Source organism: Aspergillus sclerotioniger (assembly GCF_003184525.1).
Source record: "Aspergillus sclerotioniger CBS 115572 chromosome Unknown BO94scaffold_16, whole genome shotgun sequence".
In the NCBI taxonomy this organism is placed as follows: Eukaryota; Fungi; Ascomycota; class Eurotiomycetes; order Eurotiales; family Aspergillaceae; genus Aspergillus; species Aspergillus sclerotioniger.
The window spans coordinates 593,228-620,143 of NW_020291006.1; the positions used below are offsets into that span (position 1 = coordinate 593,228).

Here is a 26,916-nt window from a genome sequence, read left to right on the forward strand (position 1 = left end):
TACGTTCTTTAATCCGACCAGCTGCCTCTGCATTCCCCCCAGGCATCGTCCTTTCTCTCTCTCCGCCGCATGAGTTTTCCACAGCAGGTTGTTTTCCCTCGGCCCCTGCTTTCAGTCCAGCTGTATCACCGACCGATCGTGGTCCTTTGATCCCACGTGCAGCAAGCTGACCATTGGAAATCCAGGTTCGCCGCATGAATTGCGACCTGTCGGGAACACATCGGTTCTCTGTCCGCGCACTCTAGCTCCAATCGGGCTGTCATGGCTCCAGGTGCCGGAGGTAAGAGAAAGAGAGGCGATAGATCGTGGTCTGGCGATTCAGGGAACGACGCTCAGCGGCCTTCTCCCCATCGACCAGGCAATCTCAACATGGCGCAACACAACTACGGCCCGCAGTCTCGTGATTATTCCGACACGCGGGGCCGATTACGAAGGGCACCCAGTCGAGGAGGGAGGAATAACATGGGTCGAAGGCCCAGCACCGAAGGCCAGAATGCTCCTAACGGTCGGAGGGATAATGCCATGTCCCCACCCAGCACAACTCCGGCGAAAGACGTTCAGGATCCGAGCCAGGCAAACGGCGTCCCTCCGACAGCGAACCAGCAGAAACCACCTTCCTCCCCTTTACCCTCGCCAGCTTCATCACTCCCCCAATCACACATTCAACCATCACCCGCGCCTACTCCCACGCCCGCACCTGCTCCGCCCGCACCGATGTCAGCTCCCCAGCCTCCTACTGGGCCCCCGCAACCGTACGACTACGAGCATGTTACACAAAATGCGACCGAGGAGTGGGCGGCGACGGGGAAAAAGGCTATAGTGGAGAACGGAATCCAGGCAAGAGATGCCCAGGATGCGTCCGCGCTGGCCTCGATCTACCAGGAACTCATACGGTCCGCTCTACATGGACGATTGTCACCGGAGGAGGCAGGAGTCACAGTCAAAGAAATTATTGGCGAAGATGTTGCAGCCGATGATGTTGATATGGACACTGAAGGGTCAAGTTCAGGCTTGCTTGATACACGCTCCCTGTTTCTGGACACATTGTCTATTATGACCGATTCCGACACTTCAAACACTGCCCTGAGACCACTTGTGTTCTCCACAGGGATTAACCCGGCTCTTATGCGCCTACAGCTTGATACACAACTCCTCCAGGCTTTAGGACTTGTCCGCGAGACGTTCACCCGTATGGGTATTCGCAAACAAACCAACCTCCTCTATCGCCAATCGAACTACAACCTCCTGCGTGAAGAGTCCGAAGGGTACTCCAAGCTGCTCACGGAGCTTTTCACGACAAGTAACAATGAACCCCCGTCCAGCGAAGTTGTCGAAGACACATTCGAGAGGGTGAAGGCGATGATTGGCGCCTTTGACATGGACGTCGGTCGTGTTCTCGATGTCACCCTTGATGTCTTTGCCGCTGTTCTTGTAAAGCAGTACCGCTTTTTTGTGAAGCTCCTGCGGGCAAGCTCCTGGTGGCCGAAAGAGGATGTCTTCCGCACCGTTGATGTAGGCAATCGTGACTCTGGTCTTCCAAACTGGGCTTTGCCTGGATCAACTGGCTGGGTGACGACCGACGAGGAACGGATTGAGGCAATGAAAGCGAACGAGCAGCGAGATCACGAATTCTGGAACAGGGTCAGAGATATTGGAACTCGTGCTTTCTTTGAAATTGGCCGACGCCCCGTGTCTAAGGAGGAGTTACAGCGGATCCTCCCCGAAAGCAATAGTCTCTCGGAAGAGGAAAAGGAGATGCGTAAGTGGATCGAAGAAACAGGAACTCTGCCCCCCAAGGGGAGTCGAGTAGCAGCTCAATTACTCGGATTCAAACTTCGATTCTACTCCTCCCGTGCTCGCGCTAAATCCGACGTCCTGCCTGATAACCTCATTTACCTTGCGGCCCTGCTGATTAAAGTTGGGTTCATTTCACTACGTGACCTATATCCTCACCTCTGGAGGCCAGATGATTCCATGGATGCGCTGAAGGAGGAGAAAATGAAGGAGAAAGCCGAACGGGAACGAGCAGCACGCCCTGGAGGTGGTGTGAACGCTCTGATGATGGCCGGTGCTCTATCAGATGACACCTTACCTATTCCACGCATGCGAGAATCCGAGACACGATCTGCGACTCCTGGGAAGGACCAGGAAACAGACAAATCCACAGGTCCCAAGACGGAAGAGGACGAGCTTCCTGAACCCTCGGACCAAAAGGTAATGCTTTTGAAAAGTTTACTCGCAATTGGAGCCCTCCCAGAATCCCTGTTCATCCTGAGCAAATTCCCCTGGCTCATGGAGGCCTACCCCGAGCTCCCGGAATTTATCCACCGCATTCTCCACCACTGTCTCAACAAGGTTTATGCTTCGCTGCGGCCATTACCCTCGATAGACGAGCTCAAAGAACAGAAACAAATCTTAAACCATGACCAGGCGGGCGTGCCAAAGGGACAAATCCGGCTGACGCAGGCACCGCCGCGTCGAGTCCTCCGATGGGCTCAACTCGACAAAGAGGATACGAACGATGGAACCGACTACAGATTCTACTGGGACGATTGGGCAGACAACATTCCCATCTGCCAGACGGTCGACGACGTCTTCGCATTATGTTCATCGTTTCTTAACCTGTCCGGCCATAAGATCGGCCAGGACCCAAGCTTGTTGGCGAAGCTCGCGAGAATCGGCAAGGACAGCATGAGCAGAGACCATTCACCGGAAAACCGGGCACGTTGGCAGGATCTTTGCAAGCGACTCCTAGTCCCATCGATTAGTCTCACAAAGGCCAATCCTGGCGTGGTGAATGAGATCTTCGATCTCATCAGTTTCTTTTCTAGGGAGGTTCGGTACAATATGTATGCCGAGTGGAACTCTGGTCAAACGTCCCGATTGCCTGATATCAAGTCTGCCTTCGAACAGGCCAAGGCGGAAACGAAGGACATTCTCAAGAGGCTTAGCAAAACAAATATCCGGCCGATGGCTCGCGCATTGGCCAAAATTGCCTATGCCAATCCTGGGGTCGTGATTACCGTTGCCATCAATCAAATTGAATCTTACGAGAATCTCATTGAAGTCGTCGTGGAGTGCGCGCGCTACTTTACGTACCTTGGTTACGATATTCTGACATGGGTCATGATCAGTTCACTCGGCCAGAAGGGTCGAAGTCGTGTCCAAGAAGGTGGACTGCTCACTAGTCGTTGGTTGAACGCTTTGGCTACGTTTGCAGGGCGGACATTCAAGAGATATTCGGTCATGGATCCTACCCCTGTCCTCCAATACGTCGTGGAGCAGCTTCGACAGAACAATTCGACGGACCTGATAATCTTAGAGCAGATGATCAGTTCCATGGCAGGGATCATCACCGACAACAATTTCAACGAGGCGCAGATTCAGGCCATGGCGGGTGGCGAACTCCTACAATCCCAGACAATCCTGCAGCTGTTAGATAAGCGACACGAGTCAAAGACTACGTCGAGACGGCTCATAAAGTCTCTTACGGTTTCGAAACTCGCGGGACAGTTACTCATCGCCATCGCCCAAGAACGCTGGACATGCATCTACAAGGAAACGGAAGGCGCCTCGGAGCTTAAATTGTTGGGCAACATCTTCGACGAGATCCACCGTATTCTGGTTCAGTACCTGGACTTGCTCCGCAGTAACCTGTCGGTGGAGGACTTTGACTCCTTCGTCCCCGACTTAGCCACTCTTATCAGGGAGTTCGGCATTCAGCCTGAAGTCGCATTTTGGATCCGGCGCCCGAGCGTTGCCAAGAAGATTGCAGACATGGAAAGGACGATACAAGATGAGGATTCTTCTACGACTACCGTTACTGTAGCTCCTACTCGCGATAGTGAAGACGCTTCACCCTCTAAACCCGAGGCCGACAAGATGGAAATGTCAGAAGACGGAGAGGCGGTCGTCGCTGAAAACCAACAGTCGGAGAATGCTATGGATATCGACCAAGGAAAACCCGAAAATGCAGATGACCCCAGTAGTGAGAAGGCTACCACCGGACCCGCCCCTACTGAGGGACTGGCTCTCAATCCAGTCATGCAGGACCTCCAAGACCAAGTCAAGGACGTGCTGGGTTCCGAGACATGGGGAGTTGTCGGCGCACATTTCTATGTGACTTTCTGGCAATTATCCCTCTATGATGTTCATATACCCCAGAAAGCCTACGAAGATGAAATCGATCGTCAGAAGAGGAAGGTCATTGCAATTAGCAACGATCGGTCCGACATCAGCATGGCTGGAACCCAAAGAAAGGAGCGAGAGAAAAGGCAACTCACGCAACTTCAAGACCGGATATTGGAGGAGAACAAGGCTCACTTGAAAGCCTACGGACAGACGAGGGCGAAACTCCAGAAAGAAAAGGACCGCTGGTTTGCCGGTATGCGTGGGAACTACGATTCTCTGAATGTCGCCCTTCTCGAGCAATGCTTTCTACCACGCCTACTGTTTTCCCCCATCGATGCATTCTATTGCTTCAAGATGCTGAAATTCCTGCACACCACTGGAGCGCCCAACTTCCGAACCGTGGGTCTTTTGGACCAGTTGTTCAAGGAGCATAGACTTGTCGCCTTGATATTTCAATGCACTTCGCGAGAGGCTGATAACTTCGGTCGCTTCTTGAAGGAAGTGATACGCGACCTTGGCCGTTGGCATGCTGACAAGGCAGTCTATGAGAAGGAAGCTTATGGCACCAAGAGGGACCTTCCTGGGTTTGCCAAGAATGTGGATCCTGAAGGAAAGCCAACGACGTTTTTGGAATACGAAGATTTTCGCCGGCTGTTGTACAAATGGCACCGCCTCCTAGTGTTGGCCCTGAAATCCTGCTTGGACGGGGGCGAATATATGCATATCCGTAACGCTATCAGTGTGCTGAAGGCCGTTGTGCAACACTACCCGGCCGTGAACTGGATGGGGTATAAGCTGTTGACGAGCATGACTAACCTGAGTCAAAACGACGAACGAGACGATGTCAAGATCCCCGCTGCTTCACTTATTGGCGACCTCAACCGGCGCGAGAAGAGTTGGGGCCTGCCACAAGAATTCCGTTTTGAACAGGGGACCGGCAGAGGAAACCAGACAGCTGCAGCAGCAAAGTCCAGCACACCACGTCCCCAGTCCAGTACCCCAACTCCCCTGAACGCCGGTGCTGCCGAGTTCAAACCCACCTCCACCTCCGAGTAAGTGCACTCACTACAAGGGTGAATGTATGTTCAAAATCTAATTAGCCGCAATTTCAGGTCCCAAGGAGCGTCAAAATCCGAGTCGGGCCCCACGAAGGCTGAAGTCGAAGATGGGGAGATAGAGGACGCTAGGATGACCGATGTGCCAATGGTTGATCGGACGGCTCCAACGCCAGCCGTGACAACAGATGCTGTGACCCCTCAACGTGATTCCGAACCTCAGGCTACTGAAGCAACACCATTGACCGCTCGCGAGCCAACATCGAGTGACAAGGATGTCACTACTGTTCGCGGGGCTCATCTTGAAGGGGACCTTCCCCCTCGGCCCGTGGCCCCCGCATCGCCTGCCGGATCTCACCTTGTGTCGAAGGGCCTAGACGTTGGCAGACCGGCAAATGTACCGAAGCGCCCCGAAACAGAGCGAGCACCGTCTGGTACCCAGAACCCACGGTCTCAGGGCCAGGGTTTACACCGTTTCCCCCGGGATGACAAGTTACCCGCCCGGCCGGACCTCCTGGAAGACCGACGTGACAGACTTCAAGATTATCCTCGCGGTGGTCGATTTGGAGGTGACCATGACTATCCTCGGCAGTTTGATGCGGCCATGGGTGATGGGCGAAACTACGGCCGTCTTGACAGAGAGTACGCTTCGAGGCCGCCTATGGAAGAGGCATTCCGTGGTCCTCACCGGGATGGACGTCCGCCTCGCGACGGGGACTGGCCGGATCGGTCAGGTCGTTTGCGTCCAGATGCTCGTGAGGGACTGGCCAACGTACGGCCCGGCCCCCCAACACACCCTGACCGTGCAGGTATGATAGACGACCACCCCGAGGGCTATCGGCGCGGCGATGCTGGGCGACAGGAGCGAGATGACCGGCGGACTTTAGCACCCAGGGCATTGTCCCCCCCAAGAATAGACCCCCAGGGGCGTCCGGAACGGTTTTCGGCCGAGGATCGCCGGTCTGGGAACTTTTCGCACACGCATCCACGCAATGAAGACATGCCCACGGGGCCACGCAGTGAGCGGTTTGGGCGTCCGTCCATGGATGGGGCTGAATCTAGAGATCCAGTCACGGGGATCGACATGAACCATGGACGCCTGCGCCAGCCGGAACCTCCATCGGATGTGCCGTCCGGTCCAAGAGGGAGAAATATCGTGGGGCGCGGGGGACGCAATGCCGCGGGCTTGCCCCATCCCCAAGCACCTCCTGCGAACGGTCCGATGGCGGTCCCCGAACGCCAGCCCCCTACTGGCCCTGGCCGGCAGGGTCTACGAAACGCACCGGATCCATCGCCCACGACTGGCCCTCCATCACCGGGCGCCGAGAAGCTCGACACCAGCGGAATCCACCCGGACAGGCTTAAGGTCTTGCAACAGCAACCGCAGGACAAGGCCTACAGCGGAAGCCCCCGCTCGCAGCATGCGTCACCCTCTGCGGCGATTGTTCCCCCATCCGGTCCTCGTAGTGGACTTGGCCCACCGGCCGGACCCTCTTCTATGCCACGCGGGCCGCCATCGGGCCCTGGTTTTGGCGGGGAACGCGGCCGGGGAGACAAGCGATTTGCCGGAATCAACAACATGCTCCAGCAATCCGGTGGACCGCCGGACCGTGGCCCTGGCCCAGCCATTCGGGGCCGGGGCGCCAATCGGCAAGCGGCCGCTATGAACGCTCCGTCGCCGCAATCGGCTCGTTCCCAAACGCCCGTGGCGCAGGAGGATGGCGGCCGTGCTGGCTCGTCGACTCAAGGCCGTCCCGATCTCATGGCAGGCCGGTCTTCTGGTGCCGCATATAGCGAAGATGACAGTCACCCCCGGAACCGACTGGGCAGTGGACGAGAGACAGCTGAGGATGCAGGCAGCACGGAGACCCGGCGAACCCAGCGATTCTCCTCTGGCACCACGTACCCGCATGATCGGGACCGGGAGAGAGAGCGGGAGCGCGATCGGGAGCGGCGAGGAGGCGAGGAAGAGACATCACGAAGTAGCAGTCGACGCGAGGAGCATCGCGAGCGGACTCGAGATTACGAACGGGAGCGGAGTCGGCGGAGTGATGTAGCAGCGGGTGCCAACCGGGAAGAGCGCTATGAGTCTCGTGAGGCTTCCCGACGAGGGCCTGGGGCACGCGAAGACAACCGCCGCCGACGAGACCGGGATGAAGGGGCCGACCTTACCCCCAGCAATCAGGAGCATGAAGGCCGCCTGCGCCCGCCGTCTTCTCTGGGAGGACAGGCCCCTCCGCCACCACCACCGCCGCCGGCTGCCGGAACTGAGGAAGAACGCCGCTGGGGAGGGGGACGCGACCTACGGGACCGGGATCGAGACCGCACCCGGGATCGCCCGCGTGATCGGGACTATCATCGTGAGGGTGGTAGTGGAGGACCTCACCGCAAACGCCATCGGCCTGGCGACGAAGGAGGACACGGGGATGGCAGTGGCCGGGGAGGGATGCGGATGGGGAGTGAGAACAAACGCCCGCGACGAGGCGCTTGAGGGGAGTGGATGCAGCGGAACGATACGTGATGCATGTTGCTTTTGTCTCTCATTGAATCTACTATTTCCTTTTGACCTACTGGAATCTTCAAGCATTGGTGGACGGAGTTTTTGTGTTCCGTCTGTTGCCTGGGCTTTCATCTATCGATCTACATGCACGCATCGGCCTGTATCATAATTCTTTTCCCCTCTGTGTTTGATTGGATATTTGGATGCACGCAGCCGGGTGGCTGCGCGGTATGATCATTTGAATGCTGCACGTAGGGGTCTTCAGCTCCAGGTGTAAATGCCAGTCAGCCTTTCTGACAGGGCTGCATGGGACTTGGCAGAGCAACCGGCCAACTGGCGGATAGGCAAGGCGGGCCGACACTCCGAACGACGGGTAATCTTCGGGGGTTTAGAACAGGCTCGTCATTCGTGCTTCCTGGTTTGCCTGCCCACGGCTCCTCCTGCCGTCGATCCGCCAGCATGATCCATCCAGCCTGTGTTGGAATCCGGCGGAGAGCCTGGAGAATGTATCTCCGACAATTGTCCTTGCTCCCTCTATCTCCCCCCCGCCTTGCTCTTCTTATACAACCCCTCCTCCCCTCGTCTCCTCCCATCGTCTCCCATTCTCAGTCCATGATTTCCCTACGTCCACCACATAGACCATACTAGTTTCTTATACCCGTATTTGTTTTATACAATCTGCTCTTTACGGTTTCTCCTCGGTTTACTATAAAGCTATACTACATCCTCCAATATGACGCGTTTGGACGTGGAAAAGACCATCGAAGAGCTCACGCTGGGCGAAAAAGTAGCTCTCACAGCGGGCAAGTAGCATCTTCTTTCTACCGAGCCATGATCTGGACTGACATTCTCCACAGGCGTGGATTTCTGGCACACAGCTGCCATCCCCCGGCTAAACATCCCCGCCTTGCGCATGTCGGATGGCCCCAACGGCGTGCGTGGAACCCGCTTCTTCAATGGAATCCCCGCGGCCTGCTTTCCCTGTGCCACCGCTCTCGGAGCAACGTGGGACGCCCAATTGCTACACGAGGTTGGTCAGCTCATGGGCGAGGAGTCCATTGCCAAAGGCTCGCATATCGTCCTGGGTCCCACCATCAACACCCAACGCTCCCCACTCGGCGGTCGAGGCTTCGAGTCCTTCGCCGAGGATGGCGTGCTTTCGGGTAACTTGGCTGGAAACTTTTGCAAAGGCCTCCAGGAGAAGGGCGTTGCTGCCACCCTCAAGCACTTTGTGTGTAACGACCAAGAACATGAGCGCATGGCCGTAGACAGCATCGTCACCCCGCGCGCTTTGCGCGAGATCTACCTGTTGCCATTCCAGTTGGCAATGCGCATCTGTCCCACTGCCTGCGTCATGACGGCCTACAACAAAGTCAATGGGACTCATGTCAGTGAAAATAAAGGTATCATAACTGATATCCTCCGCAAGGAGTGGAAATGGGATGGTCTAGTCATGAGCGATTGGTAAGTTTAATCCTACAACCCACACATACTACTCCTGTTGGACTCCCTGAGAGATCAAACGGAAGGCATGTCCTTTGGCCGACTGGTTCACACAGAATACTGAACTCTTCCAGGTTCGGAACCTACAGCACCTCCGATGCCATTGAGGCAGGCCTGGATCTAGAAATGCCCGGCAAAACACGCTGGCGTGGAACTGCCCTGGCACACGCCGTCTCTTCCAACAAGGTCCCCGAGTTCGTCCTGGACGAACGCGTCCGCAACATTCTCAACCTCATCAACTGGGTCGAGCCACTCGGCATCCCCGAGAATGCCGTTGAAAAAGCCCTCAACCGGCCCCAAGACCAGGCTCTGCTCCGCCGTGCTGCCGCCGAGTCCGTCGTCCTGATGAAGCACGAAGACAGCCTCCTCCCCCTCAGCAAAGACAAATCCATCCTCGTCATCGGCCCCAATGCCAAAATCGCCGCCTACTGCGGCGGTGGCTCTGCCTCCCTAGACCCCTACTACACTGTCTCACCCTACGAAGGCGTCGAGGCCAAAAGCAACGCCTCCATCGACTTCTCTCAAGGCGTCTACTCCCACAAAGATCTCCCTCTCCTCGGCCCCCTGCTCAAAACCGCCGATAACAAACCGGGCTTCAGCTTCCGCGTCTACAATGAACCCCCCTCGCACTCCTCTCGCACTCTCGTCGACGAACTCCACCTCCTCCGCTCCACGGGCTTCCTTATGGACTACATCAACCCCAAAATCAACTCCCTCACCTACTACATCGACATGGAAGGCTACTTCACCCCCACCGAATCCGGCATCTACGACTTTGGCGTCACCGTCGTCGGCACCGGCCGGCTCCTAATCGACGACGAACTCATAGTCGACAACACCAAGAACCAACGTCAAGGCTCCGCCTTCTTCGGCACCGCCACCGTCGAAGAACGCGGCTCCAAACACCTCAACGCCAACCAAACCTACAAAGTGGTCTTCGAATTCGGCACCGCCCCAACCTCCGACCTCGACACCCGCGGCATCGTCGTCTTCGGCCCCGGCGGCTTCCGCTTCGGCGCCGCCCGCCAAACCACCCAAGAAGACCTCATCTCCACCGCCGTCGCCCAAGCCCGCACCGCAGACCAAGTCGTCATCTTCGCCGGCCTCACCAGCGAATGGGAAACCGAAGGCCACGACCGCGAAACCATGGACCTGCCCCCAGGCACCGACGAAATGATCTCCCGTGTCCTCGACGCCAACCCTAACACCGTCGTCGTCCTCCAATCCGGCACCCCAGTCACCATGCCCTGGGTCCACAAGTCCAAAGCTCTCCTCCACGCCTGGTTTGGCGGCAACGAATGTGGAAACGGCATCGCAGACATCCTCTACGGAGACGTCAACCCCTCCGCCAAACTCCCCGTCAGCTTCCCCGTCCGCCTCCAAGACAACCCAAGCTACCTGAACTTCCGCTCCGAACGGGGACGCGTCCTCTACGGCGAAGACGTCTACGTCGGATACCGCTACTACGAAAAAGTCAACCTCCCTCCTCTCTTCCCCTTTGGCCACGGCCTATCCTACACCACCTTCTCCCGCTCAAACCTAACCCTCACCACTTCCCCGGAACAACCTACCCTCTCCGACGGCGAACCCATCACCGCATCAGTCACTGTGAAAAACACCGGCTCCATCCCCGGCGCCGAAATCGTTCAGCTCTGGGTCCTTCCCCCACCCGTAACGGGCGTGAACCGGCCCGTTCGAGAACTCAAGGGCTTCACTAAAGTCTTCCTCAACCCCGGGGAAGAGAAAACGGTCCAGGTAGTAGTGGAGAAGAAGCTAGCCACGAGTTGGTGGGACGAGCAGCGCGAGGAATGGATTTCGGAGAAAGGCGAGTATAGCGTTTTGGTCACGGGGACTGGGGAGGGAGAACTCCGTGATCAATTCACGGTGGAGAAGACGAGGTATTGGGTTGGGTTGTAGATTTATCCTTCTTCTCTTTTTCTAGAGGATGGATTACGCTAAACGGGGTGGAAGTGGAGATTACTAGATAGCTCGTAAATTCATGGCGATATGAACAAATAATGATTCCATCTATGACTTTGTTTTAATGAGTGTCGTTTTGTAGTGTGGTAAGGTAGAGTACAGTATGAACAAATAAAGAGCTACCCTGAAGACCAGTTAGTCAGTCTCTGGGCCTCTAGAAAGGCTTCACTTGATTTGACTTTGAATAAATTCATTTCGATAGTATATACCTCGCCTATGTAGATTTCTTTCCTCTCTTTTTTTGTCAATGTTTCAGAAATTCTAGATAGTATGTCAGAAATCTATCTGAATACTCTGAAAGAGGAAACGAATAGTGGAAAATATTGAACTTCTAGAACTAAGCGAAGAAGCTAGATGTCTCGACGAGCATCACGTATCAAAGACGAGTGTTCCATGTTAGCTATGGGTAGGATTTGTATGGTAGACTATAAAGGCCATCGGGCAAACGACAATCCTACCAAAGACCCCAGCCCACAGTCATTAAATTCGAACGCTAGGCACAACTGACAGATCAATCTATATATGTAGTATTCTATCTAGCAGCAGTCCTATTCGGCGTGATGCAACCATCATTTCTTTGTAAGATGTATAGACCAGGTCAAGTTTACATACATACTCATTCCCTTCTTTAATTGTCCAATCTACATTTCCGTGCGACCCAGCAATCGTTGAAATGAGCTGATTTCAGAATCCAAAATCCGGTCCCTGGTTTTGAAGTAGATGAGTACCGGCAAGTTAATTAGCAGCGGTGTTGGGATCAATTTAGTCGACGGAAATTTCTTGTTTCTTGATGATAAGCCAATTCTAGTGGACAGCGAGCCGGGAAGGGTAATATTAACTAAACCACAATTAAGGGGTTAGATCTGATAACTCTATTCAATTGAGCATGCATGGTGCTTGGATGTCTGCTGATTATAGGCGATACGACTTACCGGGTGCTTACAGATATATGTCAGTCACACATTGCGGAGATGTTCGCGTTGTTATCTAAGAGGAGTGTTGCCCCCTCCTCTGTCTGCTCTATTAGGGTCTGCGCCGAGATCCCTCTTCCATATAGTCAGTCCTCTGCCCCGTAGAGACACTGCACACTGCACTACATAACAAAGAAGCATTCTCCCCATGTTGTCTGCACCAAAGCCTCATCATAAGAGCCACTCAAAGTTCCCATTCTTATCGGTGAGTCAGTTCGCAGGGTCTGCCCAAAACCGACTTGCCACTCACTCACTGCCTTGAGTTGCCACAGCATGTTCACAAAGTCCCGGTCAATTCTATCACGAAGCGAAGTCCATCAGACCGGCAGCTTCCATTTCATAGCATAAGGTTCAATGAATATGCGGGGGTCATCGTGCCACCCTCCGCCGGGGGTCACAGTCATTACAAGAACCGATTAGATTCTTTATGAAAGGTAAGACGGCTCGAAGAGGGAGGACATCTTGAGCATGTCCGGGATAACGCAAACGATGATTTCGCGCGAGGATGCTTCTTGCATGATTGCGGGAATGATGAGACTTTCCTTGATTGATCCCTATGCAATTCTCTGCTTTCATCCCTAGGGTGCGGTACATCACTGCCTTCCCCCGTTTGATCATTTTTGGGTCTCTGACAGTGAGTAGCCATTCGTATGGATTGTTTGGCCCGTCGGATAAACGTAATAAATGCTGAGAAATGCGACCTTGCAGGGGATTTATCAGTATAGGAGTAGGTAAACGGATGGTGGTCTTTGGGATAGGTAGTCGGTGTGGATGGTAGTTGTCTCAGATCTACAGGTCTAAGGGTAAAGAGAGTCGTAAACGAATATAAAATTGCATACTCTCGCTCTCTCTCAATGCAGTGTTCCCGGGCAACAACTCACTCCAACACTCCGATCGAAACCTGGCATGTCATACTCCTTTTCATTAATCAATCAATCAATCACAAGTAATGCTGTCTTGTCATTCAGCGTAGGCAAGACGGGTAGGCAACTATATGAACGCTACATGATATCTACCCAACAATCTAACCTAGGTAGAAAGAAACGAGATCTAATCCATTTACCAATTATCATCCCATCCTCCCTCATCCGTACTTTTCTTCCCTACCGTTGCTGTGGACGTCGCCGTCGACGTAGCAGCAGCAGACGAAGCCGAAGAAGCGCCAGCACCACTAGGCCCCGTCTTCATGGCCGCAGTCCCAATGGCACTCGACCTCGACGCAGTCCTCCGATGACTATCTTCCGCTGCGAGAGTAGAGAATGAATCCCAGAAGTCCTTCCGTTCGGGCTCTGCACGGCCTCTCCGTGCTGCGGCCGCAGCTGCAGCCTCATCTTGTCCCTCGACGAAACGCTGGAAATGATCTGCTGCGCCGCGGACTCCGTACTGCATGTTCTGGCCTAGTGTAGAGGCGTGGACGCGGGCTTGGGCTGCAAAGTCGGATTCTGCTATCTATAGTCCGAAGATTAGTATTGTTTAGCTCATGGGTTGGGGATGGATTAGGTGATGGAAGGGAGGGATACCGTCTTCGCCGTAGGCTGGATATACGAATCATTCACCGTCTTCGCGCCCTTCCCGACCGTCGTTGTGAACCATCCAAATCCCTTCGTCAACGCAGCCATCGGATCTTTTTGAAAATCATCTAACCCCGGAATTCCCGCCCCGTTACCGCCCGACGAGGACTTCGACGCACTTGTAGCCGGCATTCCACCACCAAAACCGGTAAACTTGCCCCCCTGCGACGGAGGCACCGATTCCGAACGCGAAGAATTCTCCGTCCCCAAGCGAGCAAAATACGCCTCGTTGCGTTCCTTCTTACTCAGTTCTGGCACCGCGTCAAGCGACGCAGGGGATCCGCCCCGAGCAGCGAGAGGTGTGCTCGACCGTGACGTCGGTTCTTTCTTCTTCGGTTGTGGGGGTTGCTGTTGACCGGGGACGTATTCCCTGCCTTCGATCTTAGCGGAGAGTCTCTCTTTCCATTCCTCGCCGACCTCGCCCTCGTAACGCTCTTTGATGGTGGAGTCTTCAAACGTGCGACCTTCGGATTGCGTGATGGGGTGGGAGTCGAAGAAGGTCTTCCAGGGTTCGTTGCCGCCATTTTCCATGCGGAGGATCTCGGAGGTTTTGAAGGCGTCCATGGTGATGGAGCGGACGAAGGAGATGTGGACGCCTAGACCACGGTGAGTGCCGGCGCAGTTAAGGCAGATGAAGGTGCCGAATTTGGGGGAGGCCTGGACATGGTGTTGTTGTGTTAGTTGTTATTGTTGGTTGGAAGGAAATGTGGCGTAGTGGTGCCGGGTGAGGTCATACCCATTGGGGCGAGGGTGCGCCGCAGTCGCAGCATTTGTCGTTGCCGTTGATTTTGGAGAACTGGACAAGCTAGAGAGAGGAAAGAGTCCGGGGAAGTCAGTCGGGGTTGTCTGTGGAGGGAGATGGTGGGAGTAAGGAGATTATTGAGGGGTGGATGTGGCATACCTTGGCCCTCGTCTCGGGATCAACTTCCCACATTCGCGACATGATTAAAGCGAGGTGGACTAAGGTGGGAGCACGGATAGATGGAGGGAACAAGACGGGCAGCAATTGCTCAATGCTCCCCAGCCCCTGGATGCGGTGAGAGATCGGGGAGAGATTCAGCAGAGGGAGAAGGAGAGGGAGAGAGACAACGAGAGAGGGGCCGATCGGAGGGGAGCCACGGCACTACGTTTAGCCTCGCTCCACCCGCCCGATCCACTTGGCTCCTGGTCATTATCGCAACCAACCGATGGGGATGAGGCGTCAGTGCCCATGGGAAGCTCGCCTGGAACTACAACCTATGCGATTTAGGTGGATTCGGCCAACAGTTCCGCCCATCGGCCCATGGCTCCTGCTCTACGAATGACCATGGATTGGGGCTTCATATGTTGATTAAATCAATGGCTTCAACAAAACACCATCTATGGCTTACGTGAAAACATTCGTCCCGCCGGTCAGTATTTAGAAGGCCAGCTTTCCGGTCTTGACTTTCGTTGGGCGATCAGCCTTCTCCATAGCTTGCAGGGTCCATTCTATCAGTTCCAAATCGGTTCCAGGCGCCCCCATCAAACATACGGCCACGGGAATTTTCTCGAGTCGTTCGATGATCCGGGAGTAGTAATCGATTTGACCAACTAACGGGACTTTATGAGCATGTGTGTTTGTCTGCAGCACACGATGGGGGACTTACTTGGAATAGCCAACTCAGGGGCTTGAAGGATTGCCGAAAGATACGTGGCGCGGAGTCCAGGCACATCCGGGTTGTTTGCTCCTGGGTACTCGTCGCGGTATTTGGGTCTCACGGTGTCAATATGCATCGCTATTAGCGTGTTGCGCGGCCGGTCCTGCAGATACTGTTCTAGGAACCAGTTCCGGAATATTGCGAGACGATTCCGTAACTCAGGATAGTCCTCGCCAGTCACATCCTTTCCCAAGGCCCTGTTCATGACGCATTAATTCCTGTAGATGGCAATCTTGGGGGAAGTCCATACCAATACCACCTTACCACCTCGGTCACGAATGGGCTATATCCATGCTTCTCAATATAGTCGTTTCTGAACTGCTCAAAGGATTTGTATGCAGAGTAGAACCAGCCATGTTGAGTGAGCTAGATCAATCCTGGTAAGATACTGATCGAAATGGAGTTGTGTCAGAGGCAAAACTGACATTGTAGAGATACTGTCGGAGATCCTTTTCCTCCACCGGCGCGGTATTCCGCCAGTCGTCGTGTATAGAAATTGGGCGAAAAGAACCGCCTGTTGCCGAGGTTATCTGGGCAAGAAAGTCCTCTGTGACTCGTGACTGTTCAGAGTTTCCGGGGAGGAAATCACTGGGATACAATATTTCTATCGAATCTTCACTTGAAAAATTCCCCCCCTTGGCAGTAGCCCAGGAGTTTGCAAGGACACGAAAGACGTCTGGGAACATCTTCAGATCTCTTCCCACCCATGCAACTGTATCCATATCAGGCCAAGCGTTCACCAGGCCCTCGCCACTCACAGCGCCGGTAGAAGGGCGGAACCCAAAAACTCCAGTCTGCAAGGCTGGGGTTCGAACACTACCAGTTGCTGTTGTATCAGCGTTAGCTAGGTTTCTCACAAGGTCATCAATGGCAGTGTCAACATCTCGGATGTACTGATAAAACGCAAACGCTTACTGTCACTGCAGATTGAAGTATCCAACCAGTCATAAGCAGCAACTGCAGCAGCGCTTCCAGTACTGCTGCCGCCGGTGAGTAGGTAGCCATCGCCCCGTGGATTAAACGGTGCTTGAAAGTCAGCACTCTGAGTTGGATGCTCCATCATAGCAAGGCAACTGAGATGGTTCTTCCCGACGATATGTGCACCTGCTTTTATAAGTCGTGATACGACCTCTGCATTATGCTCCTGGGCAGGGTATGTCTCAAGGTATGCGCGATTGCCGAGGGTTGTCCGAGTCCCATTAATGTGAACATTGTCTTTAACAGAAACCCTCATGCCTCTCAGTACACTATATAGAGACATAGTCAGCCCCAGAATAATACAGCGGTCAGTCTGATATAGAGTTAGGATTTGTACCTGTCCGAATCGTCCTCAATCTGTGTAGATATTGATGGCCATTTGATCGAGTATGACCTCGCGGGGACAGCAATTCCGTGCCCACGGTAGTCACTACCGGCAGATATGGTCTTAAAGAGTGTCCTAGGTATGTTAATCTAGCGTCTGTGTATTTTGACCCATGTAGAGATACTCACCCATCTCCCTGGGATGAGGGCCAGGTCGCCTGTAAGAAGGCAAGCTGACAGTCTTCATAGACTTTCCATACGGAGTATAGAATGCCTTTTTGGATATAATATGGCCCACTGGCAATATCAAGCTGTGGCTCGTACGTTATCTTTGTCGTGTTCCATCCTTGAAATAAGTCCTGGACATCTTCAGTAAGATGCACCTCACTCGAGCAGGCACCTCCAATGATGATGTGTTGAAGAAAGTCAACATGGAATACATCGTCTTTCGCTAGAAGAGATGCTCGCCAGTCCTCAAGGGCATTTGCGTCAAGGGTTTTATCCTTGGATACATGAAGGTAGGTGACTAGACCAGAGCTGTCTGAAAGAGCCTCCAGGACGCCATACTGATATTTATCATGCATCAGCTTGTTAAAAAGCAGGTTGTGAAAATAAATTACCCGATTAGAACATACACTTTCAATAGGACGTGCCAGATACTGGTGGGCCCCCAATTCGAAACTGATCAGGCTTTCAGTCTCCGATTGTGTTGCCATTTAAAATTCCTTTTCGAAAAGTCACTGGTACTTCGACTATCGCTATCAAGTCAGCTACTGAACCTGGGTTGAATAAAGTGGTAAAGGACTCTCGGTAGCGACATACCAGTGATCTGACTGTCAGTTCAATGGTGTTGGCAGTGCAAATGATAATCGTTCTATCTCTAGACTGTCAAAGTGTGTGTCATTTATATAGAGAAAGTCAGTTGGTAGCTGCTGTTTTTGGTGCTTTTTCCATCGGATTCTCAAGATATAAGAAAGAACATTGCAGACTGTGGCGCTAGTCTGGAGCATTCATCCAAGGCATGGGGGCTTTTCTTCATCCATACGGCATTTAAAATCAATTTTTGGATGCTAGAACGCTTCTAAAAATCGTACATCGGACGTAATTACCAACATTTGGACTGTGCAAACCATGGTTGTTCTTTGGTTATCTTATGCTCAGTATCGGCAATAGCATGTAAAAAGCCTGATTTTGACACTGGCTTGCTGCCTGGCCCGAGTCAGACACCATGGGCCCTTGAAAGACCAAGTTGAACACAGCTATGACGGTGTCAAAAAGAGTGTTTTTCTCGGAAATCTGGGTCCTGCATTTTGAAAAGCATGATTTTCCTTCCATGGCTGATTCCGGCAAAAAACCCTTTTTTTCTTCAAAAAGGCCATTCAACTAACCAGCACACAGACGAGTAATGTTTGTCTTGGAAGGGGTGGCATGCGAAAACGTCTTCTTTGTTTAGTGATTTCTCACGATCTCGTACTAGTATCCTCTCTCTTGAATAATGACTTTTGAATGTGTAGGGGCTTCAAGGAGCAGCCAATGAGTAATAGAGTTTCTTTGAACGGAGGTAGAAAATCGTTCATTCGCAAGGCACACACGAGGATTGGGACGACACAGGGGGCAGGTATCAGTCCGCCAGAAGAAGCCGGTAGGCTAATTAACAGTCCTTATGCCCTTGTGACATATTCCAGTGCAGGGGAGAAGGAACTGCGTCACCCCTAACCGGGGATTAAATTGGGGGCATGGAACTGGATGACACATTTGCAGGCCTTTTTAAACTAGTTCGACGGGACTGAACTTGACACAAACTGGTGCATGATCAATATCCTCTAAAGAACATGCCTGGACTTGCTTGACAATCCGCTGGCACCATTCAACTCCCAAAGAATAGGGGCCGTGAATTGTGAGGGCTAGCAGGCGAGAGTCAAACCGTACATAATAACGGGGAGGATCTTTATCGACGGAGTTCCCTGGCTTTGGTTTCTGATGATGTCAGTAACATGGACCTGCTCTTGGACGTGTATGCCTTGCTGGGACCCTCTCGCGGAAGCATCACACTACGAAATCTTCGATAGAATAGACTTACCATCTATGAGCAGAGAGAACGCATCAGAGATGCTGCTGAAATAGGCTTGCATGAGGAAGATCTGAAAGAGAGAGAGCCAGTCTTATGATATGCAGACAATATTACATATTGCCTCTGAATCCAGACGCAAGAGTGTCTTGTTGAGTGCGAGTTACCAGTCGGGATGGTGCAATCCAATTGACACCGCCTTGTCTACATATGCTAGGTAGTGCTTATGCTACCAGACAACATAGGTAGCCACTTTACTCCAACAAGTGATAGATTAAGGGATGAGTCACTTCATGGATCGCCTAGTTAACAGCTAGAACCAATTAATCAGCTTCAATCGGCCAGGTCCATGATCTGTCAATTGTCATCAGCAAATCGCGCGGAGAGATGAGGCGGGACTGATAAGCGCGACCGTTGGCTACTATCGGTTTATCGGTCCCTTGCAGTCCGAGCTTATTTATTGCTTATCTCCCATCTTCTCCCCTTTCTATTCCACCGTTCATTTCCCATCTCCAACCCAGTTACTAACATCATGCTCGCCTCCACTCTGCTGCTCCTCTGGGGCACCGCTGGGGCTGCCTTGGCCTCCCCCCACCCGTTGGCCGAGTCCCAAGTAGTCTTCGCCCCGTCTCCCGAGGCCCCCAATGCACCCAATGCATATGGTCAACACCATGTGGACGAGGCCATTCTCTCCGCCCTGAACACCCACTCCGACCCTGTTGCGGCGCTGGTGTCTCTGCGTCCTGAAGCCGCCGCGTTCCTGGCCGAGCCCCGTCTGCTGCACGTCCGGGGCGAAGAAAAGGCCGAATGGATGACCGAGGGCGACAAGATTCGCCTCCGCCGTCGCGGCCAGAAGTTTATCGACATTACTGACCACCATGAGTTTTATGCCGAGCAGGCAACAACTGCTTCCGCCGGTAACCCAAGTGAGTTGTCCTCATTGGAGTGGAAACCCCCTCTGTTAACATTCCATCTTCTCCCGACCTCCCCGATTTGGCCCACAAACGCCTCGTCAAGCCGCTGTTCGCCCACGTCGAGACACAGCGAATGTACAATGTCCTCCAGCACATGACCTCGTACTACAACCGCTACTACGGTGACTTTCACGGCGAGAAGAGCTCCGAATGGCTTCATGACCACATTGCCGAGGTACCCTCATCCTCTCTACGCACCACCATTTACTAACCCACACAAGATCATCGCCAAATCGCCATTCCGCACCCACATCTCCCTCGAATACTTTACTCACCCCTTCCGCCAATCCTCCATTATTGCACGCTTTGAACCCAAAGTCCGCAACTTCTCCTTGCCCCTGACCATCATTGGCGCCCACCAAGACTCCGCCAACTACCTCTTCCCGCTGCTCCCCGCCCCTGGTGCGGACGATGACTGCTCTGGCACCGTCAGCATTCTTGAGGCGTTCCGCATCCTCGCTGAGAACGGGTATACGCCCAAGTACGGCCCCGTCGAGTTCCACTGGTACGCGGCCGAGGAGGGCGGACTCCTGGGCAGCCAGGCCATAGCGCGGTATAAGAAGGAGCAGGGCGCGAAGATTGGTGCGATGATGGAGTTTGTGAGTCGCAACCTATCCTACCCACGTCAGCTCGTCTAATCAATTTCTTACAGGACATGACAGCGTTCATTGCCCGCAACGCTACCGAGACGATCGGTTTTGTCGCGACACAGGCCGACGCCGCTCTCACGAACTGGACCGTGAACCTGAGCCGGGAATACATTTCCATTCCGGCGGAAGTATATGAGCTAGGACCGTAAGTCGTTTTAAATATGACAGGCAATCAAGAATGCTGACAACACCAGCAATGCGGGTTCGGACTACATGTCCTATACGCAACTCAACTATCCCTCTGCATTTGCCTCCGAGGGGAACCCGCTCGCCGGAGGAGACTTTCCTGGAGAATTCGATCCATACGTCCACGGCGTGAACGACACCATGTACATTGACGATGAGACGGGAGTTTTCTCTCTTGATGTGAGTTCATCTTCACCGATTTTACGCTGAGTCTCACTGACAGCCATGGAATAGCACATGGCTAGATTTTCCGAATTAGCCATCGCCTTTGCCGTAGAGCAGGCCGGATGGGATAATAGCTGGAGGTAGTAATAGGCTTGACTGCGTCTACGCGTATAAGTATATTTCTTTCTGGAAATATCCGTCTTAGTGTCTTTTGGATTTCTTGTCGCGCTAGGCAGATACCAGTACCGTTGTACAACCACCTAGGAAGATAGATAATATTTACATAGGAAGATTCCTGCGTTCCGTAGGAGTACTCCTGCAGGAACCGATTGTAGATCACCTGCCATGCATTATATAAAGAACCAGGGACCTGCTTCATCCATCCATTCAAGCCAGTCACGATCAGATCAAACATATCAAGTCCGGGTCCCTAAGCATTTTCATCAGATGGTCAAATGGCCAAGATCTCTCCCAGCTGATCAGTTCACTCTCATTGAGATAATCACAGTCACGATCCAGAACTTTATGTTCCTATCAGCAACCGATATCCTTTCCGATCTTCGATCGTTCCTCAATATCGTATTTGGGGGAAAGTCTACCTATGTATATCAACCACACCAAGACAGCAAGACCTACACTGTACAAGCCTCACTAAAGCATCCTCTATTGCAAACCCATCCCAGGGCCCTAACGAGAAGCTAACGCACGCTGGATCGGCATCGGTGACTACATTATGAATCAGATTCTAACATTAACTCTATAATTCTTTGGTGATTTTCTCCGATGATTTCACTTCTTCTCCAAGCTAGTCTTAATGAGTGAGGCTCACGCTATATCGTCCATCCAAGCTGAACTGGATCCGACCAAGTCGTCTACCATAACATATACCCTTTGTCAAAGGGCTCACCAGATCTCCACGGGAGACGAGAATGAGGTATACAGCGAAAGAAGTAGAACAGCGAGCATACCAGACCAAGACAGCTAATACTATAACCACCCCAATGTCTTCTCAACTGCAGGTTGAAAAAGCCACGGATCAATTGCTCTTTCATCAAGACCATCAAGCCGTTCGTCGAAGGTGTTTGAACAGGATTGCAGAGACAGGAAGATGTGGTCAACAAGGTGCTCCGACTACCCTTGGTGCTAAGTTAAGTATAATATCAAGTTCGAAGATGATCTGCCATGGCCTGGAGGGATTAAGAGACCATATCTTCCCAGTCTAAAGCGGGGTGATGAACAGATTGGCACATGATGGCTGGATGCGATCAAGGCACGTTCGCTAATTCAGCCAGCCTATCTGCGCACGGTTGTCTGCAGAGATCACAATGGATAGTTCCACGCAAAATAAAGTGGATAATAGAACTTATATCGACCACCATATCATCAAATTTATTGGCTCATCGGCATCATGGCATCCCATGACAGCGTCTTGAGGAACCATTCTAGGACCATCACCATGGAGCCCTTTCCTACACAGAATTTGCAATACAGCCCACCTGGCCAGGCTCAATTGTGGAATTCCACACCAGACAGAGATACCCTCGATGGCTAGGGTCTGTGTCCTGCACGAATCTCTCGACTCACTACCCAACTACTGGTGGAATCCAACCTTCTAAAGAACGATCCACTATCCTAGTCTAGCACTGGAGTCACGAGCTCATATGCCCCTCGACGTGATCCATTTCTCATGGTAGGAACATGCAGCACCTACGGCAGGAGGCTTTCTCTGCGCAGGTATATTTCATGTTGTCCTGTGTGAGAAATCACCCCTCAAAGCAGTCGGGAAACACAGTGCCAGTACGCCCAGCAAGACTTCGACTCTTTGGAATCAAAGTGTCACTCCTCATGATAGAGAGATACAGCATTATGCACGACTAGCTTGACTTTTCAAGAACCTCCATCTCTCTCTCGAAGCAAGCACTTGCCTTACAAAAGAACGGGACTATTCCGGGAAATTCACCCTTCACAAGTCTACAACCCTTTGAAGCATATACCTGAAACCCACAATCTACAACCAGTCACGCCTCATGAAATCGAGGCTTGCATTCCAAGAACCCATTCTCTCCAAATATGGTACGATTCACTGGCTGTGAAGAATCCTCCACCCACCGAACCATTGCGGTGCTCCAACAAACCCATGCATTACCTCTTTAGCCCCTCCCCGACGAAACCATAAACGATAGATTCAGGACATATACAACTTCCTCCTCTCTCATCCTAACATATTGGCACATCTCCCTCCACCTCAAATTACCCTCCTCGTTAACAAAGACACTATTCTCCGGCACTGACCTACCTCACTTCCAGCCCTCACAATTCTATACAAACAAGCATCAGATCTTTGATTTCATTCCCCACTCTACAAAACCGACCCCGAGTTCCAACCGCAAATGATGAAAAGCAGATAGTGCCTCCTTCTACCATCCACTATTCATCATCCGAAACCAGCTTAAACATCAACCAACTTGAACATCATGACCTCCTATCCCCAACACCAAATACTTCAAGCACCCCAAGCAGAGATTCAAACACGACTCTCTGATTTTCCAACCCAACTTATGAAACCAACCTCAACCTCAACCTCACTCCCCATCACGGACATCACCACACATGCATCCCCGACTAAAACACCACCCAAAGTGAACTCTCCATGCTCTCCTATCCCCAGCACCAAACACTTTAACCCCTCCCCACCTCCTCACCCACCGAAGCCCAGATTTCACCTTTGCCCTCTAATTCCCCCCTCAACGGAACCAAACAAAACAAAGTGAAACACACACACCAGACATCCAAAACTGGCTGAACGTGGTTTCGTCAAACTCAACCACGACAAGTTCAGGCATATCGCATCTTTTATCTCTCTCTTTTATGTACATGTGTATGCATACGAGGGCGAGATTTTTGTATGCATGTGTGGATGACGGGTGCGATACGCTCATTTATACATGCCATGCCCAACTAACTACCAACCAACCAACCAACCAATCATGTATCCATATATACTACTTACCCAACTACCATTATATAACCCTTTCCCCTCCCCCTTCATCAAAAAATACCAAATCCTCAAATCATAATCGTTTATATCCAGGTATCAACTAATTCTTCTTGTTTCTATCTCTGCTGTCGATATAGTAGTAATAGTAGTAATAGTAGTAATAGTAGTAGGCATGAAAAAATATCTCTTCACCTGAAGCTAATACTAGTAACAGCAGTTGTCAACATACAAGGAAGGACTGACTAGTAGCACCTAGCTATGGTTTTCAATAGTAATAGTAGACTTCAATGGTAACTAATCATGAAATGCTTAGCTGTTAGTACTAGTAGTACCCGTGCCTCAGAAGATAAATGTACACTAACAACACCCACAGACATACACAAACATGTGAATCGATTTTAATCCTAATCTCTATCAATGCCAAGAATAAAGCAGTGTAACCAAATGATAACTACATCCCGGACAGACAGGTGGAGTCGTCTGCATCGGATGGATCATGGAACATTCTACCATCTACTACACTAGTAGGTCAGATACTTAAATCAGTTATTGCTCCGAGGAAGACCCACCGACCAATCCAGAGCTGGTTGCTGGGCACCGGGGAACATTACATCACTGTTAACGGTTTCTCTCCTGGTACTTTTTGCAGGTGCAAACAAGGACAATAGTCATCTACCGATATCAAAGACAACGAACTACTAATGGATCGGCACAACTACAAGCCCAGCTTGTGGCTAATCATAAGCTAAATAAATATTGCTAAGATACAGTGTAGCAGAATGGCAGATTCGTGAGCAAGGGTCAGGTCCGTCACACAACACATTACGCATTTTCATCTCTCCAGTACGAATCCCTTTCGGGCATCCGTATACAAGATATAAAGAACCCCAGGACCAGATCAAACAGGAAGAATAGTAAAAGGCTTTTGGCTTTTGAACTTTTCCTTTCTGCTCTTGCGCCTTTCTCCCCGACCGGAAAAGAAAATGGCCTCCTGACGACGCCCACTATAAAAACCATCCAGATGACGGGTCCCGACTTCTCCTCCAACCCCCGAGTTTCCACGGGGGTTCTTCGTTCAGGCAAAGAACGAGCTTGTCATTCAGGCAGCGGCGGGAGCAGCGTTCTCCTGCGCCGGAGCCTCGGTCACTTCCTCCTCAGTCTTCTCGGCCGGAGCAACAGCGTCGTCCTCCTTGCCGGGGCTGTCGATGGCAACCTTGACGGCAATCTCACGGCCCTCAATCTCCTTGCCGTTCATCTCCTGAACGGCCTTGTCCTGGAGCTCCTCGGAGCCCAGGGTAACGAATCCGAAACCACGACCCTTGCGGCGCTCGTTCCGGGCCTGGAGCTTCTTGATCATGAAGCGGGGGATAGGGCGAAGGGCGATCTTGGCGGAAACAGGCTGGTAGTCGGCAAAGATCTCCTTAAGCTGCAGGGGGTTAGCACTCCGCATCCAGTAGAATAATTCATTGTCCGTACCTTGTCCTCGGTCAGGTCATAAGGGAGGTTAGCCACCATGACCTTGGTCTTGGAGGGGATACCATCCTCGGGAGGACCGCGCTGCTTCTGGGGACGAGGAGCACGGGGCTTACCAGCCTGCTTGCCAGCCTCACCGGAAGCAACGGTCTCGTTCTGGTCAGTGACCTCGGCCAGAGGAGCAGCCTCATCGGGGATGGTAGCAGGCTCAGTGGTGTCCTGGCCGTTCGGAGCGGGGGCCTGCTATACACGCGGTTAGCATTTTATTGGTCACTCCCAATAACGGGATATACTTACAGAGCGACCAGCACGGGGCAGGCGGCCTCCACGAGCACGACCGCGACCGCGGCCACGACCACGACCACCAGCCCTCTTGCGGCCCTCGTTACCGCTGGCACCCTCACCGCCACTTGCGGCACCCTCAGCCTTAGCCTCGGCGGGCTCGGGCTTGCGGGCAAGCTGGACAGAGACCTTGCGCTGGAGGATTTCTTTTCCAGACAGTTCTTCGATAGCAGCGGTGGCCTCGTTGGCAGTGGCGAGATCCACGAAGGCGTATCCAACGGGGCGGTTGGTGCGAGGGTTCACGGGGATGGAGACGCTCTCACTGCAATTGAGCTGCTGTTAGATTCGTTGCAACCTTCCTGACAAAACATATACACAAAGAGGAGCTCCAGAAACCAGGCCCGAGGCAAGTTGTAGCCATGGTCACATGCCAGTGTCGGGCTGGACTAGCTCCGATGGCAGCAAGGGGGCCGGCAACGTGGCTCTGGACGGCCCCCGAGGAGCTTAGACCAACCGGGAGATATGTCGAGAAAAGGCCAGGTGGAAACAATGCAGGTCAAGCACTTACATCGTGTAGTTCTTGAAAAACTCCTTCAGCTCCCCCTCAGTGGTCGCATAAGCGAGGTTCCCAATGTACAACCGACGTCCTTCATCAGCACTGGCCGCGGCAGCATCGGTAGACTGTGCAGGGGCGGGAGCAGTGCCGTTGGTAGCCTCGGGGGAGGTAGTAGCAGGGACAGAGGCGACATTGTCGGCGGTGTTTTCGACGGCAGCAGACATCTTGACGGTAAAAGACGCAACGAGCTTGGATGTGAGGGGGTGGAATTGAACGGGGGAGGTTGCGCGCGGGGAAGTCTTGACCGGTTTGTGCGTTGAGACAAGGACTCAGGGGAGCTTAAGACCGCCTGTACTTGAAATTTCCTTGAAGCAGGTGGGATGGGAAAAGCTTGAAGAGGGGGGGTGGGTGGAGGAAAAGGGTAGCTTGGTGCCCTAGATACGAGAGTTGACGGGGAAAATCTGGGTTGGAGACGATGAAGATTTGCCTTGGGGAGGAAGGATGAAGTCGACGGGGGGGGGGGGGGGAAAGGAGAAGGTGAGAGAAAAAGGGCAGGCAGCGAGGGCGGTGGCGGGCCTATGCCGAAGGGAGCAGGTAATTGCCTGAGGATGCCTGGATCTGCCTGGATCTGCCTGAAGATGGCCCCGAGCTGGGCAACCGTACCAGTTCCGTACCACGCTAGACCGGATTGGGGCCCCCGACGTGGACTTTCCGTCCGGCGGTCTGGGCGGTCTTCAGGCACCTTCCCTGGAGCAGTTTAGGCGCGATGGAGTAGTTGGAGCCCGCAGGGGATCTGACATCACCGGTTTGACTCATCCTCCCTCATGATGTGGTGGTGCTGGTTGGGTTTGTTGGGGCGGACGGCCACCATC

At 52.8% G+C, this 26,916-nt stretch overlaps 6 protein-coding genes across 6 annotated transcripts; 3 read left to right on the forward strand and 3 right to left on the reverse strand.

Annotated features, from left to right (window-relative positions):
- The first annotated feature begins 18 nt into the window (after positions 1–18).
- Positions 19–7,904, forward strand: BO94DRAFT_535963 (putative THO complex component (Rlr1)). Its single transcript, XM_025611907.1, has 2 exons — positions 19–5,183; positions 5,244–7,904. The coding sequence occupies exons 1-2, from the start codon at positions 370–372 to the stop codon at positions 7,675–7,677; spliced, it is 7,248 nt and encodes a 2,415-aa protein (XP_025466842.1). The 5' UTR covers positions 19–369; the 3' UTR covers positions 7,678–7,904.
- A 362-nt stretch (positions 7,905–8,266) lies between these two features.
- Positions 8,267–11,215, forward strand: BO94DRAFT_518327 (beta-glucosidase H). Its single transcript, XM_025610029.1, has 3 exons — positions 8,267–8,489; positions 8,544–9,150; positions 9,264–11,215. The coding sequence occupies exons 1-3, from the start codon at positions 8,420–8,422 to the stop codon at positions 11,104–11,106; spliced, it is 2,520 nt and encodes an 839-aa protein (XP_025466843.1). The 5' UTR covers positions 8,267–8,419; the 3' UTR covers positions 11,107–11,215.
- Positions 11,216–12,973: 1,758 nt separating this feature from the next.
- Positions 12,974–14,772, reverse strand: BO94DRAFT_518330 (GTPase-activating protein GCS1). Its single transcript, XM_025610030.1, has 4 exons — positions 14,613–14,772; positions 14,448–14,516; positions 13,661–14,368; positions 12,974–13,589 (listed from the first exon to the last, which is right to left on the reverse strand). The coding sequence occupies exons 1-4, from the start codon at positions 14,652–14,654 to the stop codon at positions 13,200–13,202; spliced, it is 1,209 nt and encodes a 402-aa protein (XP_025466844.1). The 5' UTR covers positions 14,655–14,772; the 3' UTR covers positions 12,974–13,199.
- Positions 14,773–14,923: 151 nt separating this feature from the next.
- BO94DRAFT_624947 (amidase signature enzyme) lies at positions 14,924–17,408 on the reverse strand (the record flags this gene model as incomplete). The annotated part of the gene is made up of 8 exons (XM_025617252.1): positions 14,924–15,283; positions 15,340–15,587; positions 15,641–15,756; positions 15,816–16,216; positions 16,306–16,637; positions 16,706–16,828; positions 16,882–17,258; positions 17,328–17,408. The coding sequence occupies 8 exons, from the start codon at positions 17,406–17,408 to the stop codon at positions 15,111–15,113; spliced, it is 1,851 nt and encodes a 616-aa protein (XP_025466845.1). The 3' UTR covers positions 14,924–15,110.
- A 1,854-nt stretch (positions 17,409–19,262) lies between these two features.
- Positions 19,263–21,124, forward strand: BO94DRAFT_493913 (peptidase family M28). The gene is made up of 6 exons (XM_025609214.1): positions 19,263–19,686; positions 19,743–19,909; positions 19,956–20,333; positions 20,387–20,529; positions 20,579–20,750; positions 20,805–21,124. The coding sequence occupies exons 1-6, from the start codon at positions 19,293–19,295 to the stop codon at positions 20,877–20,879; spliced, it is 1,329 nt and encodes a 442-aa protein (XP_025466846.1). The 5' UTR covers positions 19,263–19,292; the 3' UTR covers positions 20,880–21,124.
- Positions 21,125–24,440: 3,316 nt separating this feature from the next.
- BO94DRAFT_535968 (RNA recognition motif domain-containing protein) lies at positions 24,441–26,557 on the reverse strand. The gene is made up of 4 exons (XM_025611908.1): positions 26,057–26,557; positions 25,504–25,810; positions 25,210–25,449; positions 24,441–25,159 (listed from the first exon to the last, which is right to left on the reverse strand). Exons 1-4 carry the CDS (start codon positions 26,266–26,268, stop codon positions 24,833–24,835), a joined length of 1,086 nt encoding a protein of 361 aa, XP_025466847.1. The 5' UTR covers positions 26,269–26,557; the 3' UTR covers positions 24,441–24,832.
- Between the last annotated feature and the right edge of the window lie 359 nt (positions 26,558–26,916).